Source organism: Echinops telfairi, unplaced genomic scaffold (assembly GCF_000313985.2).
Source record: "Echinops telfairi isolate 266 unplaced genomic scaffold, ASM31398v2 ScPeMD7_22;HRSCAF=79, whole genome shotgun sequence".
Lineage (NCBI taxonomy): Eukaryota > Metazoa > Chordata > Mammalia > Afrosoricida > Tenrecidae > Echinops > Echinops telfairi.
This window is the reverse complement of record NW_022103919.1, coordinates 11,913,301-11,931,723: the sequence shown is the minus strand read 5'-3', so window position 1 is coordinate 11,931,723 and position 18,423 is coordinate 11,913,301. Positions and strand designations below refer to the sequence as shown.

Below are 18,423 nucleotides of genomic sequence, written 5' to 3'. Positions count from 1 at the left end.
AGGAAAAGAAGTGTATCTCATATTTCTAGTACTTGCTAGAGATAAAAAGTCTTGTTTTTTTCTACTATAGATTTCCTGGCACCCTCTTCATTTCCTGGTGGTGTTACACTTTAACCTCTATCGTAATGCAGCTGCACGAGGAAGGAAGACTGGTGTATGTGATGACCAGGTGCTTTGGTAAACGGTGTGCTGTGGTACCCCACCCTTGATAGACAAGTAGCAGAAACTCAACACTGCCACAGTTCCCTGAAGTCCCATTTCCTGAAATGTGCTCAGCATGGGAACATTTTGACACCACGCTATGAAATTACACCGTACACTACTTAGAAAATGCTTTGAAGAGACCATATTGAAGCCAAACTCACTGTTACGGAGTGGGTTTCTGAGACTAGAACACTTTACCTTGTGGTTAGCAGCCCAACGTGTAACCACTATGCCACCAGAGCTCCTATTAAAGGGCCCAAATCAAACCAAACTCACGGCCAGTAAGTCAATTCAGATTGATACCAACCCCACCCTCCACGCCCGCCATGGGTTTCAGAGACCGAAAATGTAGAGAGCCAGTTCTTGGTCCTGTGGTTTAATGGACCAGTATCCCTTAATTTAAAGTACTGTGAATATAAGAAATAAAATTTCACTTCCCTGTGCCCTAAGATTATATATATGAAAAATAAATAGATCCTGAACCTGAGGACTTCAGACTGAAATCACATGGTATGTGAAGAAGCAGAAGACAGTTAAACCAAGAACACGGAACTGTCGGTAGCCAGACTGATATTTCCTTACTACTTCATAGCCCTACTTGCCGTATTAGGATATGTATTATTCTGGCAAACCTGTGACTGACACTGGCAGTGAATATTATTGTAAATTTGCCTGACCACCAACTCCTATTGTTTGTGCAAATAGTGTCCAGTCACATAAGGATTTATTCTGTACAAGTCAATAATCCAAATTTTGCAATAGATAATTAGCCTACATTTGTTCAATCTCTCTCTATCAATAGTGTTTTAAAAATTAGTAGCATGGCCTATCAATGACATTATAAACAGAAGGTCCTTATCCTTCAGGGAGATGGTCAATAAGATTTTCTACCATAAATTCACAAGGGTGTCTCTAAGTGAGCCAGAGGCTGATAAAGAACAGATTCAGGAATGGATTTGGGGCTGACACTTAATCCTAGTTCCAATCTTAGAACAATTAGTTCTTACAACATGGCCCTGCTCCATGCTTGCCTTCATGAAGGAATCACAGGGTGCTATTGCAAAGGGTGGTGAATAAATTAGATGGTGCCTGGCTATCAGACAGAATAGTGCCTGGGGTTTCAAAGGCTTGTTTCTAAACAAGCAGCCATCTATGTGAGACATCAACTAAGTCCACATGGAAGAAGCACACCAACATCTGTGATCCAAGGTTTGTAAATTACACAAACCAAACTTGAAGGCGGGAGGGAACAATATCAGACCTTGAGCTGTAGATTCTGGTATACAGAAGGCTTTGGATGACAGTGGAAGCCCAGAGTACATTTGATGGTCTACACAGGGACTAAGCCTCTCTCTGGTGGCTTCCCTCTAACCATCAGTGACGGATGGGAATACCTGGCTATCAGAGAGTATTGGAGAGATGACTATAGTAGATTAAAATAGCTCTGAATTGAATGGTTTAAACTTTGTCATTTGATCTCCCCTCTGATAACCCTTTGATCTGATTTGTAATATTTTATGGATTTTTCTTTATGTTAGGGTTTAATTGTTGTATTTTGTCAATTGTGGGTAGCCTTCTTGAATCTTTCTTAGATGTTTTTCTATGCTTTTTGGTATATGAAACCCAGGATAGATGAACCTATAGGGACAACATGATAAGGGTTCTGGGGAGACAACAATTAGGATAAAGGGGAGCTGATATCTAGGGGTTAAAGAAGGTAGAACATGTTCCGAAACTGATTGTGGTAGCTATTGTACAATACTGCTTGATATGATTGAACTATGGAATGGTATAATGTCTGGATTACCTCCTAATAAAACAGTTTGAGAAAATAAAAGTTAAGTGGAAGCTTTGCGCTATCTTAAGGCAGTCATTTTGATTAGGGTCATTCTTTTTTTAAAAAAAATCATTTTATTGGGGGCTCTTACAGCTCTTATCACAATCCATACATACATCATTATGTCAAGCACATTTGGACATAAGTTGCCATCATCATTTTCAAAACATTTTCTTTTTACTTGAGCCCTTGGTATCAACTCATTTCCCCCTCCCCACCCTCCCTCCCTTATGAGCCCTTGATAATTTATAATTTTTTTTTCATGTCTTACACCGACCGCTGTCTCCCTTCACCCACTTTTCTATTGTCCATTCCCCTAGGAGGGGGTTATATGTCGATCATTGTGATTGGTTCCCCCTATTTCCCTCTATCTTACTCTTCCCCTCCTGGTATGGCTATTATCATTGGTCCTGAGGGGTTTATCTGTCTTGGATTCCCTGTGTTGTGAGCTCTTATCTGTACCAGTGTACATGCTCTGTCTAGCCGGATTTGTAAGGTAGAATTGGGGTCATGGTAGTGGGGGGAAGGAAACATTAAAGAACTAGAGGACAGTTGTATGTTTCATCAGTGCTATACTGCAGGTTAGGGTCATTCTTAAGGGTCAAAAAATTATCACCCAGAATTGTTTTGGAAAATAGAAAACGGAACCAAAACTGGCTGTGCTAATCAATATTAAGGTCAAAGTGTAGGTTTCCCACACAGGGAACAAAAGGTGGCGGTAAAGCAAACTCCTCCCTTTCACTCTCAAATTATTAAGACCAAGATTCTGGGCAAGAACACAGCCAAGGTTTACCATCACCATATACTATGGTATGGTGTGACCAACAGCCCGTGGCCAAGATGCCACTCTAGATCATTGTGTGGTCCTGGGACGTTAGGACACAACGCTCTTATCGCGGATTAACCCGCATAGCCCCAACCTTTTACTGAAAAATGCTGGAAATAAGAAACGTTCTCTGCAACACCACCTCTCGTTTTTCTTCATGAGGTCATGCTGCCGTACTAGGGAAACGGTACCCGATTACCGGGCTTTCCTCAGCTCCTTATGGTGCACTTTTATCTGATGTTTATAGAGGACATGGTCAAGAAGGGTAAGAAATAAGAGCAGTTGAACACTTTACTGTCTTTTAAACGCTGCTTGGATTCTGGAAAATAACATATACTGTTCAATTCTAGTCTTGCCTTGTTTTCAGTGAAAAGGACTGGGCTGTCCACTGGAGTTTGGTACAAAATTAAATTCAACAATTTACATGTATAAAATGTAATAAAAACTGGTATGAACTTCATTTTCCTATCTCTCCCTAGTCTATTTACCCAGCTCTATTCTTATGAACAGTTCTGAGACAGCAGCAAAGCTTCTTAACACTAAGACAGCTTTTCCACTAGAAGATCCCATGCGAAAGTGTGGGAAAGAGAGGGCTGGGAAGAGAGTGTATGTGGATGAATTCTTTATTCACATATTTTAAGAAGCTTGGGAAGCCAGGATTCTGGGTGGAGGGAAGCCTTCACACTTGTGAGTTAGAGATGAGTCCCAATCACATTCTCATAACTAAGATGAATCCCCACAATATCCTCCCATAATAGTGCTACCTTAAAGTGACTTCTTACAAGCATATGGCCCAATGCTATCTGGCCCGCAGCTTTATCCAAAGGAGCAGGCATATTACAACTGCTCTTCTTGCTCAGGGGGCAGTCTCCCCGGCCCCAGCCTGGTGTTAGGTTACTCCTCCAGTGAACTCAGGGACCTTTAGGTTTAGGGTACAACAACCCACTTTGTTACCTATGTGGTTACCTGAAAGAGGGGCTTGCATGCCCTGAGAGTATATAAGGTGATGTGAGAATACAATCTCCCTCTCTGCTCCGATGTGGTTCCTGAAGCCACAGCAGAGGTGAGCACCCCAAAACTTGTGTCTGTCTCTTCTTTCCTTCCCTTCGATTACACAAGTATCCCTTAGGACCCATCTGCATGTGAGTCTGGACCTCACATCAAAGCATTCAATTATCAGGTGCCCTGGTATGAATATATTCTTCAAATTTAAAAGGAAATTATAAGCAAAAATTCTTAATATGGGGTGAAATGGGAAAAAGATCCAATTATTTTCCTTTTTATTTGAATCTGCTAGATTCCATTTTCAGATGTCCTGATATAAATATATTCTTCAAACTTAAAAGGAAGCATTAAGCAAAAATCCCCTTTAAACCAACTCATGGGGGTGAAAAGAATCCATTTATTTTCTTTTCCATGTGAATTTCCTGTTTGTTTGTTTTTTCCTGTGCCTGCAATCTAGTTTTGTTTTTTCAGGGTTTTTTTGCTTCTAGTTTTATAATTAAGGGGCTCAGAGCCTGGTCCCCAGTGTATTTTATTAAAAGAAATGATGCTTCTGGAATGCAAAGAGCTGTTCAATGCGCTCACTTTCGTAGTACATCAAAATGAGACTCGTTGAAGTGCTTAGAGCATGTCAGCTGTAGCTGGTGCACACCGTGCAGTCATCTGCTTTCTTTGTCAAATAAATGGCACTCTTTGAAGACAAATTTTAGAGGCAAGCCCTTCTCTTCGAAAGTAAATGGTCTAAGCAATATAAAGGAGTTGGTCTATAAAAGATCCTTAGCTAATTTAGTGGTAAAGAGGAAGCAAACGCATGGCTAGGGAGGCGGGTCACACATGCAATGGCACGAGCTGCTTAGCAACACTACCTTCCCCCAACTCATCCTACCAACTAGCCTCACTTCTTTCTGCCTCCCAGAGTTTGGAGGGCCCCCTCCCTGCGGTCTCCCCCGAAACTTAAAAACAAACAAACAAAACAGCCATTAAGTGTACTCCACCTGACAGCAACCCTACAGAATGGAGTAGAGCCACCTTTCTGGGCTTCTCAGGTTGTGCATCCTTCTGTCCTTATGGGAGCAGAAAGCTGCGTCTTGCTCCCACAGAGGAGCTGGTGGGTTGGAACGCTGATCTTGTGGTTAGCAGCCCAGTAAGTAACCAGGTGTGCCATCAGGGCACCCATAAACACCATAAAAGCAAACTCACCACCACAGAGTTGGTTCTAACCCTATAACACAGCGGGTCTCAACCTGTAGGTCTCGAACTCTTTGGGGGTGGAACGACCCCTTCACAGGGGTCGCCCGATTCATCACAGTAGCAAAATGACAGTGATGAAATAGCAACAAAAATAATGCTATGGTTGGGGGGTCACCACCACGAGGAACTGTATGAAAGGGTTGCGGCATCAGGAGGGTTGAGAACCCCTGCTGTGACACAAAGTGAAACTGCTCCTGCGGATTTTCCAAGACTAACTCTTCACAGGCATAGAAACCTTCCTGCCTCTCCTCTGAGGAGCGGCTGGTAACTTTAAACTGCTGAGATTGAGGTTAGCAACCTAATGCCTAACCACTGCATCGCCAATGGCAGGCTATAGAAGCAGTTTCTTGGGGGGATAAAGCTCCACTTGACTGCTACTGGAGACTCAATCCTAGCTCAATGGAAGCCCCTGAAATACTAAAAAAAAATTTCTTTAAACCACTGGTTTATTCAAGTAAAGGTGATTTGAGATGCAAGATAAATTTTAAAGAAAGTGGGAAATGTTATTTATTTAGTGCAATGAACTAGGAAGCGATAAGGACAGTAGTGACGCAGGCAGGAAATAGGAATAAAAATTGAGAGGCAATAAATTAAAAAATTAGCAACCAGGAGCTGGAGGTACTTAGAGAGTGACTGTGTTTACTGGGGAAAAAAATAATATGGAAGAAACCATTATTTTAGGTATAAAGATTTGCTACTGTTTCTTTTCTTTTACTTTTGCATTAAAATGAGCCCTTGTTCTTTTAGGGAGCCTTGTCGTCATAGTGGCTACTCAGTGGGCTGTTAATTGCAAGGTCAGCAGTTTGAAACCACAAGCAGCTACTCAGAGAACGTTTGTGTGGCTTGTCCCTCTGAGTGTCCATCTATTTCATATAGAAAACTGTTTCCCCAAGTGGGCAATACCACCCCCTCGGTGACACTGGGACAATCCAGGGGGGCTGCAAAAGCAGATAGCTAGCTACACTATCTCGGATAATGGTCTACAGTACAAATGTGTTTTATTGCCAAAGGGGGATGCTGAGTATTTAAAACAAATTTTTTTCTGAAAAGGGGTGATAGGCCAAATAAGTTTGGGTACCGATGCTATAGTGCAGCAAGGTTTCTCAACTGGGGTACAGTTGGCATCTTGGGTTGGGTAACCCTGCGTTGTGGGGGCTATCTTGTGCACTGTAGGCAGCATCCCCGGTCTCTGCCCACTAGACATCACGTTCACCAGCCCGGTCAACACCCCAAGTGACAACAATCAGAAGTGTCTCTAGGCATGGCTAAATGTTCCCTGGCAGGGAAAATTATCTCCGAAGCACTGGTTTCTTACAGCTTCTCAAACTCTGAGTGGGAACCCCAATCCTTTTGCTGGCTGTTTCACATCAGCTTCTCCTTTCTCTTCTGCTACCCTGGCAATGTTAACAATGAGTCAGCACTATATTAATAGTGATTTTTCTTTTTTTTTAATGTGGGGTCGAAGAGGGGGAGAAAAGAGGCAGGGTAGTGAGTCTAAGATAAATGTGGCATTTGCCTATTATGCTTCTAAATTAATAGGAGAAAAATGATGGCTAAGTTATCTGAGAGGTCAAGGGAATCAGTGTTTAGGTGCTGGTAAGCATAGGCATATTTCAGTACCTGAAAGTAAAACACCTTTGTCTATCCATAGATATGAGTATTTAAAAGCAACGAGAAAACAAGTATATTTGGGAGTCAGCTCATGCCCACTTTCACAGACAAGTTATACTTTTTTTCTTTCTCCCAAATATACTTTAAAAAAAAAAATCATTTTATTGGGGGCCTGTACAACTCTTATCACAATCCATACACACATCCATTGTGTCTTGTACATTTGTCTATTTGTTTTTTAACACATCTATCGATGGAAAGACAAACATGTTTTACTTTTGTAGGAAAGAACATAGTAGTAGATTCAGGTGAAGCGGGCCTTTTGGATGAATGTGAAGGGAGAGAGCAGGGAGAATAACTGTGGAAAAATAAGAAAAGGTGGCCTTTGAAGTCAATCATTCGTCCAGAGTCCTAGCTCTAGCCACTTCACGAGCTTTTTGATCTTGGGTGAGACTTAATCCCTCTAAGTCTAAAATGAAAAATAGAACTTTCTATTTCTTGCCTTGCACTACTTGAAGGCAAAGTCCTTTAATCATTTGTATTACTACTCCCTGCCAGCAAGTCAATTCCAACACACGGTGACCTTGTACACAGTTTTCAAGACCGTACACCTTTACTGGATTCTAACAGTCCCATCTTTCTCACAGGGAGAGGATAGGAGGTTTGAGCTGCCGGACTTGTGGTTATCTGCTCAATGCCTACCTTGAGTGCCACTAGAACTTAGACAATAATGACCTGAAAATATTTTTAAGTAAAACAATAAAAAACAAGATTCTTTCCTTCTTTAAGAGTTATACATGAAAGCAAATGTTTTGAGAATGATGATGGCAACAAACGTACAAATGTACTTGACACAATGGATGGATGGAGGGAGCGTGATAAGAATTGTACGAGTCCCCAATAAAATGATTTTAAAAAGAGAGTTATACATATCATTTTGTATTTATAAAATCTCTTGGTTTCCTGATAATTCAACTCCACATCCTTAATTGGTAGGGTAATAAATAGTTTCAATTTATCCTTGGGTTTCTTTTTCAGAACTCAACATCAGAGTACTTGGGGGAAAAAAAGAGATTTTATACAAAAAAGGTTAATACTAGTCCTGAACCACAGTTCTTATATGAGTCTATTAAGGTTGGAAGCTTTCTACTGATGGCTAATAATGACCAGAGCATTCGGAGGTCAGGGGAGATAGAATCTGATCTCACTGGAGCAGCTCTCCCTGGCTGTAGCAGGTACTAGGCCTATGGCCAAAAGACATGTGCTGGAACGAGGGGAAGCTGGGATCCTCAGGGCACCCTGGGCAGCCTTGTAATTAAGCAGCCTGACAGCAAACAAATGTTGTGACTATTTTAGGATTTTTACAGAGAAGCTATGAGACATTGAGCATTTTCTTTGTGATCCTTTTACTTTGTTTCTATAAAGACCTGAAACACTGAGTATTTAGACTTAAAATCACCCTATCCTACCACAATTTACGCATCACTAATACATGACATGAGGAGAGCTGTTGGTATAGTGGGTTACACGTTGGGCTGCTGACTTCAAGGTCAACAGTTCGAAGCTACCATTTTGTTTCTGTAAAGATTTACAGTCTCGGAAAATTCAAGGGGCAATTCTCTCCATCCTAGATGGTGGAAATGAGTTGGAGTCAACTTGATGGCAGTGGTAACAGATGACACGCTTCTCAGCTCTCTTCCTCTCCTGATGCTCATGTCCTCTCACGCCAGCAGAAACACAAGTTTCAACTCACTCCTTTTTCAAACTCACGTTAGGATATCTATCCTTTTTGAAAAAAATCCCCGGGATAGTCAAGGGCTGTTTTTAGTAACTAGAAGTACAAATGGCATAAAAAAAACCATGATTTAAACTCCCCGCAAGGCATGTCTCTTCATGGAAAAAAAAAAAGCAGCAATATGAAATATTTTCTGCCAAATGCTAACCCAATATCATTTTTCCTTCCTGTGACTGTGCAGGTAATGATTTTTTAATCAATAAATCATTTTACTGGGGGCTTTTATAGCTCTTTTAACAAGCCATACATCAATTGTATCAAACACATTTGTACACAGGTTGCCATCATCATTTTCAAAATATTTCTTTCTGCTTGAGCCCCTCTGCTTTTTCCCCTCCTTCTCCCATCTGATACTCCTGATAAATTAACAATTATCATTATTTTCATATCTTACACTGTCCACTGTCTCCCTTCACCCACGTTTCTGTTATTCGTCCCCCTGGGGCCGGAGGGCGGGGTGTTATATGTCGATCATTGTAGTCAGTTCCCCGTTTCTCCCCCTTCTCCCCCCACTTTCCCAGTACCCTCATGGAATTGCTACTCCGATTACTGTTCCTGAGGGGTTTATCTGTACTGGATTTCGAGCGTCCAGAGCATTATCTGTACCAGTGTACATGCTCTGGTCTAGTCGTAATTGTAAGGTAGAACTGGAGTCACTTGGGCGGGGAGAAAAAGCATTAAAGAACTAGAGGACTGCTGCGTGTTCTGTTGGTGCTATGCTGCACGCTGGCTGATGCAGTCCTTCCTGTGACTCTCCTGTGAGGGGATGTCCAATTGTGCAGAAGGGCTTTGGTTCTCCACCCAGGCTCCCATTGTTCACATCGATATGATTGTTTGTTTTGGGTCTTTTGATGCCTGATCCTGTGGACAGCTCGTGACCTTCTTCTATGTGGGCTTTGTTGTTTCCCTGCTAGATGGCCACTTGTTTACCTTCAAGTCTTTAAGACCCCAGACACTATATCTTTTAATAGTTGGGCTCCATCAGCTTTCTTCACCACATTTCCTTATGCACCCATTTTGACTTCAGCAATTTGTGTTGGGAAGGTGAGCATCACAGAATGCCAGGTCACTAGAACAAAGTGTTCTTGTGTTGAGGGAGTACTTGAGTAAGGACCCATGCCTGTTGAGGCAGGTAATTTTCAATAGTGTATATGACAAATTCTTTTCCTTGGATGTACCTTAGAAACAAATCTCCTGGACAAAGCAAATATTCTAACTGTACATTTTTTGTTTATTTTTAATTCATAGGCCAAATTGATGGAAGAAATGGCCTTTAATTTTTCCAGCATTCGAAATATAATTTTTTCATTCCAAAAGAATTGTCACTTATAAATAGGCCCTCTTTTTCTTCCATTTTATGACCTGCCTACTTAATCTTTTTTGCAAATCCTCTGTTTCGCATTTTATGTTAAGAGCTAAGAAAAGTGAGAAAATACCCAACATTTTAACCAATAATAACATGTAGGGTGTAGGAAAAATGAATCTTTATACAAAAGGTCTATCTGGTATCAAGAAAAAATTTTTATCGAACCCTAACAAAGGACAGATTTCTTTATACGTTATTAGCATGAGCTTTAGACATGTTATCAGGAGAGACTAGCCCCTGGAAAAGGACTTCATGCTTGGTAAAGTGGGGGGTCACTGAAAAGGTGGAAGATCCTCAGTGAAACGCACTGACCTGTGGCTGCAACAATGGGCTCAAACAACAAGAACTGTGAGGTGGCACAGGATTGGGCAATCTTACGTTCTGCTGTACATGGGGGGGGGGGGTCACTGGGAGTTGGAAATAACTTGAAGGAAGGTGACAGTGCAGCACGAACAAAACATTAAATTTTCAAAATGAGTTATTATCAGTACCTCATCAGCATTGTTCACCAACTGATCAACCTCCCTCACAAGGTGGGCCCACTTTTAAAATGCAGACAAGCCAAACAGCACTCTTAATCCTCCATTTGACTTTGACAGCTAGTGAGGCTTTCCATTGTCCTCACGGAGCTTTTTGTCCAGGGCACTCTAAAGTCCACAATGTTCGAAGCAGGCAGCTGGCCTCCTGCACAGCCTGGTGACACCTTGTTTTGACAGGCATTTCTTAGATGCTCCTGATCCATCGTTCGTTCTAAATTAGCTTAGGGTTCCTTGTTGCTAAAGATCTTCCTTTAGGCTTGTATCCTGGCACTGCGCTGCATCTCCTTCACGTCTCATTCCTCCCCGTGGCCTACCTCGCCTGCATCAGGGTGATGCAGTCCCGCAGCTCCAAAGCTTCTCTTTTGCCCTCATCTCCTTGAGCTAATGGAGTTCACTCGTAGGCTCTAGTCTCTGTGCTGGCTAGACAGTAGCAACACCACCATGAGCTTCCCTATCTCCGAGGACTTCAATAACTCCAAGGTTAGACAGAATTCCTGACCTCTGAGTCCACAAGTCTTGGAAAACTAAGCATAAGATTTGCTACTGTTTTCCTTTTCCTTTTGCATTAAAATGAGAGCCTTGTACTTTTAGGGAGCCTTGTTGTCATAGTGGCTACTCAGTGGGCTGTTCATTGCAAGGTCAGCAGTTTGAAACCACAAGTAGCTTCTCAGAGAAAGGATGGGCTTTGCATTCCGGTGAAGCTACAGACTCGGAAACGCACAGGGACAGATCTCGCCTATCCTATAAAGTCGCTGTGAGTCAGCGTCAACTCCATAGCAGTGAGCTTGGTTTCCTTTGGTTTTTCCCTTTAGAATAAATATTTGATCTTCTACGAGGGGCTCCCTCACCCCCAAATGAATAAGGCAGATTGGGGCTTCCATAGTATGCATTTTTCCTGCCAGGCGAGCATAAAGGAACTCGCTCAGAGTTAGTGCATCCAGCGGTGTTGCCTGGGAAGGTTCTCCCTGGTTACAGTGAATTTTTACCTAAAAGCAGTTTTGTTCAGACCTAGTTTTTTGTGATGGTTGACGTAAGATAAAAGTGCGTGGTTGTGAAATTTTGTTTCCTGCTCAGGAAAAATGCTGTAGGAACTGTTGTCATGTTGAACCCAGCTTACAATCAAGGACAACGCTGTGGAAAAAACTCAAGTGTATGAGTGGTTTTCTCATTTCAAAAAAAGGTGAAATGTCGATTGAAGGCAAATCTCGTTATGGACCATATGATCAGTCCCACTACGAGACACAACATCCCTCACTGACCCATAGTGGTACAGGGGACAACACTGGAGAAACAGTGGGAATTGCGCCTGATCTGACCCCACTACACCAAGACAAAACACTAAGGGTATGCAACACAACAGCAAGGGGAGCAGAGCAAGGAGGTCCTGAGAGAGTACCAAAAATAGACTTTGGGGCCAGGGCATGTACCCCATCAGACTGGACAGGAAAACAGTCCTAAAGATCAACAAACAGACCTTGAACTATTTATAGGCTTTTCTTTTCTTTTGTCTTTTTTTTTTTTGGTAGTTGTTGTTTTGTTTTCTTTTGTTGCTTGGTTTGCTCTGTTTTTGTGCATATTATTATCTCTGCAGGTCTATCTAGATAAGCAGGATAAACAATCTGGAGGAGAAAATAACAAATAATGGGACTGGTGGTTCTAGGGGGACATGGGAGGGGGGGAGGGGGGGAAAGGAAGTAGTGTTAACAAACCCAGGGACAAGGGAACAACAAGTGATCCAAAATCGGTGGCGAGGAGGGTGTAAGCCTGGTAGGGCTTGATCAAGGGCAGTGTAACTGAGAGGAATTACTGAAACGCAAATGAAGGCTGAGCATGATGGTGGAAAGTAAAAGGAAATAGAAGAAAGAACTAGGAGGCAAAGGGCATTTATAGAGGTCTAAATAAAGGCATGTGCATATGTAAATATATTTATATATGAGGATGGGGAATAGATCTATGTGCATATATTTATAGGTTCAGTATTAAGTTAGATGGACATTGGGCCTCCACTAAAGTACCCCCTCAATGCAAGAACACTTTGTTCTATTAAACTGGGATTCCATGCTGTTCACTTTTCCTACACGATCGCTGAAGACAAACTGGTGCATAAGCAAATGTGAAGAAAGCTGATGGTGCCCAGCTATCAAAAGATATAGCGTGTGGGATCTTAAAGGCTTGAAGATAAACAAGCGGCCATCTAGCTGAGAAGCAACAAAGCCCACGTGGAAGAAGCTGGGATCAGGTATCAGGCATCAAAGAACAAAAAAATCATATCATCGTGAATGAGGGGAGTGCGAAGTGGGGACCCAAAGCCCATCTGTAGGCAACTGGACATCCCCTTACAGAAGGGCCACAGGGAGGAGACCAGCGAGTCAGGGTGCAATGTAGCAATGATGAAACATACAACTTTCCTCTAGTTCCTAAATGCTTCCTTCCCCCACTATCATGATCTCAATTCTACCTTACAAATCCTGCTAGACCAGAGGATGTACCTTGGTACAGATAGGAACTGGAAACACAGGGAATCCAGAACAGGTAAACCCCCAGGACTGATAATGAGAGTAGTGATACTGAGAGGGGAAGGGGAAGGTGGGAGAAGAAAGGAGGAACCAATCACAATGATCGCCAATCACAATGATCTATATATAACCCCCTCCCTGGGGAACAGGCAACAGAAAAGTGGGTGAAGGGAGACATTGGTCAGTGTAAGACATGAAAAAATAATAATAATTTCTAAATTATCAAGGGTTCGTGTGGGAGGGGCGCGGGGAGGGAGGGGGAAAATGATCTGATACCAAGGGCTCAAGTAGAACGAAAATGTTTGAGAATGATGATGGTAACAAATGTGCTCCAATGTATGTATGGATTGTGATGAGTTGTATATAGCCCCTTCTGAGAATGATGAGGGCAATGAATGTACAAATGTGCTTTACACAATTGATGTATGTATGGATTGTGATAAGAGTTGTATGATCCCCTAAAAAAATAATTAAAAAAAAAGAGTTGTATAAGCCCCAATGAAATGATTTTAAAAAAACAAAAAGCGTACCTCCACACACCTGACAAAACTATACCCTACTGACCTAGGAAGTGAGAGAGCTAACTGTCTTGGGGCCAGAGCTTCCTGCTGGAGTTGGGTGCCTCCAGGCACATAGTGAAGAAACTAATGCTTGTCCAAGCAGACCCAAGGGTCCAGGACAGAGAGAGGGGAGCTGTCCTCCAGGGGCTGATAGGAGTTTGTCCTCAGGGAGCTGAGAGGAGCTAGGACAGTTCTGCATTGAAGAAGGGCAACTTGACCTACCTGCTTCCTGATCCTGATCCCAAATTATAACCTGTTACTTCCCTAACACACCCCATATTTGTGAGTATGGCGTGTAATTTATTTGTAGCCACTGCAATAAAATATCAAATCCAGCAGAGAAATAGAGTACCAAGGGAGAGGTGGCCAGGATTAGTAAAAATGGATGTACAAGAAAAAAAAAGGATGGACAGAGGTGGCTGGTCTCACCCCCTACCTCACAGGAAGCACCCTTGGGCTGACAATGATCTTGATTCTCCTCTCTTATGACGTAAAACAAAGAGGCCGTATGCCCTCCCTCTTCTCACCCTACCACCACTCCTGCTGCCAGTAGTAATGAAAGGGGAAAAATCTAAACAACCAACATTAATCTTTTAATTTATATTAAGGCTTTCTTTAACTTCCATAAGACAAAGTTCTTGGTGATTTAAATAACACATTTGTTTTAGCTTCTAAATATAATATAGCTTCAAAAAATCTTCAAGGAGTAAATCTGATTTGATGTTTAAAATGTAAATTAGCACAAGTTAAAAATCAGTATTTAATACTTACACAGTATTAAACTAAGCATCCTAGGCAAAATAATTTGCAGAAATTAAAACTCTTAAAGTAGTTAAATCTCAAACAAACAATTTACCACAGAGTTTGAGTTTTGGATTCACAACATGGTTGACATAATTTTGCTATAAAAACAAGGAGCAAAGGTTTAAACTATATTATATTTATTATTTAGACTGGCCTTCCACACTTTATGTACACTCTAAAGTAGATCATAGAGAGAATTTTGGCTTTCTCTTCTTTCCTCTACCCTACCGCTTAGGAGTACATTTCTATGGAAATGGTGCGTCTTTCCCTATGGGAGAATAGAGCAAGGGATGAAAGCCCACTTTGACAGTTTATTTGCCTTCACCAGCGAGGATTCCAACCTGTAATACTGAAGTTCTACACAGAAGACAAATTGTTTCTCCGTCTAGTCCCAAATTTTTTTGCACAATTTTGAAATGGGAATAAAATAAAATATGATAAAAGCAACCCTGACAAAAACCTTTGGTGTTTGTTTTTATTGAAAACTAGGTCAGTATGCTTGCGACTAAAAGTCAATCTATGTAGCAATTTGTTTGAGGACATTAGTTTGCGCAATTTATTTGGCCTAAAATGCTTATTTTTCATAGTATATAAGTCCTGCTTTTAACGGGTATACATTTGCCATTTTAATTAAGAAGCCCCGGTGATGCTGCGTAAGCAACGTTTAATAAGGGCAAGAAAGGCTGTTCTGGGGAGAAAGATGTAGCTGCCTGCTCCAGTGAAGATTTACTGCCTGGGGACCCCTAATGCAGTCTCTCCCAAAGTGGGTGAGACCATCCCCTGTGGGGAAGGGTGCTGAAACAGCCACCAAATAAACCAGATTCTCTTCAGTACAGGGATTCCGTCTGACTCATAGCGACCCGATAGCACAAGTGGCTCTGTAACATGAGGTAGAACTGCCCTTAGGAGTTTCTGGAACTGGAACTCTTTACAAGAGTAGAAAGCCTCATTTTTCTCCAGTGGAGAAGCTAGTGGTTTCAAACTGCTGACCTTGTAGTTAGCAACCCAATGCATAACCACTATGCCAACATGGGTGGGAGTAGGGAGGAGGTTATCAAAGTAGATTCCTACACTTTATCCTGGATTGTGAGCTATAGTATAAAAGTGTTTAGTTACCAGGGGAGCGCTGAGAAAAAATTTTTTGCTGAAAAAGGGGCATCAGGCAAAATAAGCTTGGTAACTTATGCTCTATGGCGCAGGGGTCCTCAAACTTTTTAAACAGGGGGCCAGTTCATTGTCCCTCCGACCCATTGGAGGGCCGGACTATAGTTTAAAAAAAAACTATGAAAAAATTCCTATGCACACTGCACATATCTTATTTTGAAGTAAAAAAACAAATGGGGCAAAAACACCCGGCAGGCCGGATAAATGTCCTCGGCGGGCCGCATGTGGCCCGCGGGCCGTAGTTGGAGGATGCCTGCTCTATGGGGTCAGTATGCATCAGAATCCACTCCGTGGCAGTGGGTTGGATAAGATAATTAGGAAACTCACCATTTCTTAGGTTTTGATAGTGGTTTGTATTTGCTGTATTTTACACGCCATTCAAGAACTTCTTTACAGCGCTGACATACTCCATCATGCAGTTTTGCGTTTATTTTCTTAAAAACAAATGGAAAAATCAGTTGAAAATTTCACCCATAGAATAAGTATAGATAAATGCACGAAATAGGCACATGAAAAATTTATTTTAATTAAGACAATAATCTAATTTTAATCTGTGTCCCATACTTAATATTGGGCTGCCAACTGCAAAGTTGGTGCTTCAAACCTGACATCCACTCCTTGGAAGAAAGGTGAGGAGGCTGTGTGCTCCAGTAAAGAGCTGCACTCTCAGAAACCCTATATAGTAGAGCTGATTTGAGTCCGAATTGACTCATGGCAGTATGTGTGGTTTTGGTTTATAAATTTAGATATCCATGACTCATTTGATTTGGTTCTTTATAAGGCAATGTACTAAAAAAACCTTTTGAATCTCCTGGCAAGTATATTTTGAAAATGCCCTCCCTGTCACAAGGAAGGGAAGAGTCAGCCAGGTTGCAGCATAGCACCACCGAAAAACACAGCATTCCTCTAGTTGTTTAATGCTTCCTCCCTCCCTCACCCCACTACTATCATGAGCGCAGTTATACCTTACAAATCTGGCTAGACCGGAGCATGTACAATGGCACAGATAAGACTCTTGATACACCAAAACCAGGGAAGATAAGCCCCTTAGAAACAATAATGGAAGTAGTGATACCATCAGGTTAGGCAGAAAGGTGGGGGGAGAAAGGGCAGAAAGGGGGTAACCGATCCCAATGATGGACATATAACAGCCCCCCACCCCCCAGGGGAATGAACAACATAAATGTGGGTGAAGGGAGACAGCAGACTGTGTAAAGATATGAAAATAATAATAATTTATCAAGGGGTCACGAGGGTAGGTGAGAGGAGGGAGGGGAAAAAAGAGGTTCTGATACCGAGGGCTCAAGTAGAAAGAAAATGTTTTGAAAATGATGATGGCAACATATGTACAAATGTGCTTGATATGATTGATAATAACAGTTAAGAGCCCCTAATAAATAGATTTATTTTAAAAAGAAAGAAAATGCCCTTCCTATTGATCCTGATGTGTACATTTATTCAAAACCCAACCCGTACACTTCAGATAGGTACATGTGATTACATGAAAATTATACCATAATAAAAATGTAATAGTAAGAGAAAACCCAATTCATATTTTAAGACTATTGTTTCAACAATTCAAATCCTAGCAGGGAGCTGGAATGAGACTGGGAACCCGGCTGTCTTGAGTTACTGGTGTAGGGAAAGGAGAGAACACGGAAGCTGAGAAAGCAGGGCTGGTGAGAAACAGTTAAAAGAAAGCATTTAATTATTCAATGCAATCCTTTTGTATTCTCATGAATAGAAGAATGTTTCAAAAAAGTTAACCTTGCTCACCTGGTTTCTTTTAAAGCAGAAAATAAGTCTATGTGGTAAAAAAAAAAAAAAGAGAGAGGTTTAGTGAAAGAAAACATATTTTATTCTCATTTTCTCAAACTTTGTTGGGAAATAAACAAGGCAGGAAAATTGGAAACATATCCCAAGTTTTCCATGATCATTTTATGTCTTATAAGATCTTTGTTTGATTCAGGACCTTGACTGCATGTTTTCACTAACTGCTTACTCAGAATTACTTTGGCCGCTGAAACCTGATTTTTGCTTATTGTCAGAATAATAAGGCCATTTTACATTTGCTTTGTTTCCTTTCTTTAATTTCACAAACAATACAGTTTCTGTTGGAGGTCATTGGATACTGCGTTTTGAGATCACCTGGTGAACAGCGCTTGGCTACACCGGTGAAAGAGTCTGACCAAGGCACGTATTCAGAGAGGAAACGTTTCAAGGGTAGATGTTTAGAAACCCAAAGCGAAGCTGTGAAGTTAGGGTTCAGTTTAACTCGATGGGGAAAGGTGGACTCTGGTATGTGTGCATTGTGAACAGGGCAAAAACCAACACCGCCACTGCCAGCAAGCATGGAGAGTCCTTGCCTCCTGACACGGATGGAAAATAAGTTCAGCATGCCTCCATAGTGTCACCTGTTGAATACTGCCAGGATCGGAAATGTGTGCTTACCGGACACACCCCTCGCCTCCTCACACTTGTGCCCGTACAAAGCTTGCTAAGAAAGAGCTGGCACGAGAGCACATTGATCATTTCCTCTCGCGGCCTCTGTTGCCTAGAATGTCTCACTTTCCTTTTGCCCCATTCACTCTAATAATGGGAACAAGAGAATGACTTCGAATGATGACTGTAACATGAATGTGATAAACTTTCTCATTAGAATATTCTTAGAATGCAGAGAATTCTGTTGCCTGCAATTTTATTACATGGGTCAGACACTCGTTTGTTAAACAGGAGGCAGGGCTGGGTTTCCTGCTTGTTTCTGTATCCAGTGTCTAACGAGTTCATCTTGCTCTACAAACCTGTGCATAGTTTGGAAACTGGTTTCCTTTGGGTGGACGGACAGGAGAACAAAAGAGGCCTTTGTGGCAACTTGTCCTGTGAGTGATGTGTGAAGCAGTATAAATGGAGATGTCCATTTGACATGGCCGGATGTTCATGGTATGGAG

The 18,423-nt window shown here is 41.7% G+C and overlaps 1 protein-coding gene across 3 annotated transcripts in view; it reads right to left on the bottom strand.

The window, feature by feature from the left end:
* CUNH9orf85 (chromosome unknown C9orf85 homolog) overlaps positions 1–18,423 on the bottom strand; it is a 77,564-nt gene that overhangs the window by 6,478 nt on the left and 52,663 nt on the right. For 2 of the 3 annotated variants that reach the window (XM_004713815.2, XM_045288582.1), the window contains exon 2: positions 15,803–15,909. In XM_004713815.2, the coding sequence (XP_004713872.1) occupies positions 15,803–15,909 (107 nt within the window). Of the gene's footprint in view, positions 1–15,802; positions 15,910–17,251; positions 17,280–18,423 lie in introns of all 3 variants that reach the window. The other variant, XM_045288581.1, reaches the window with a different exon arrangement.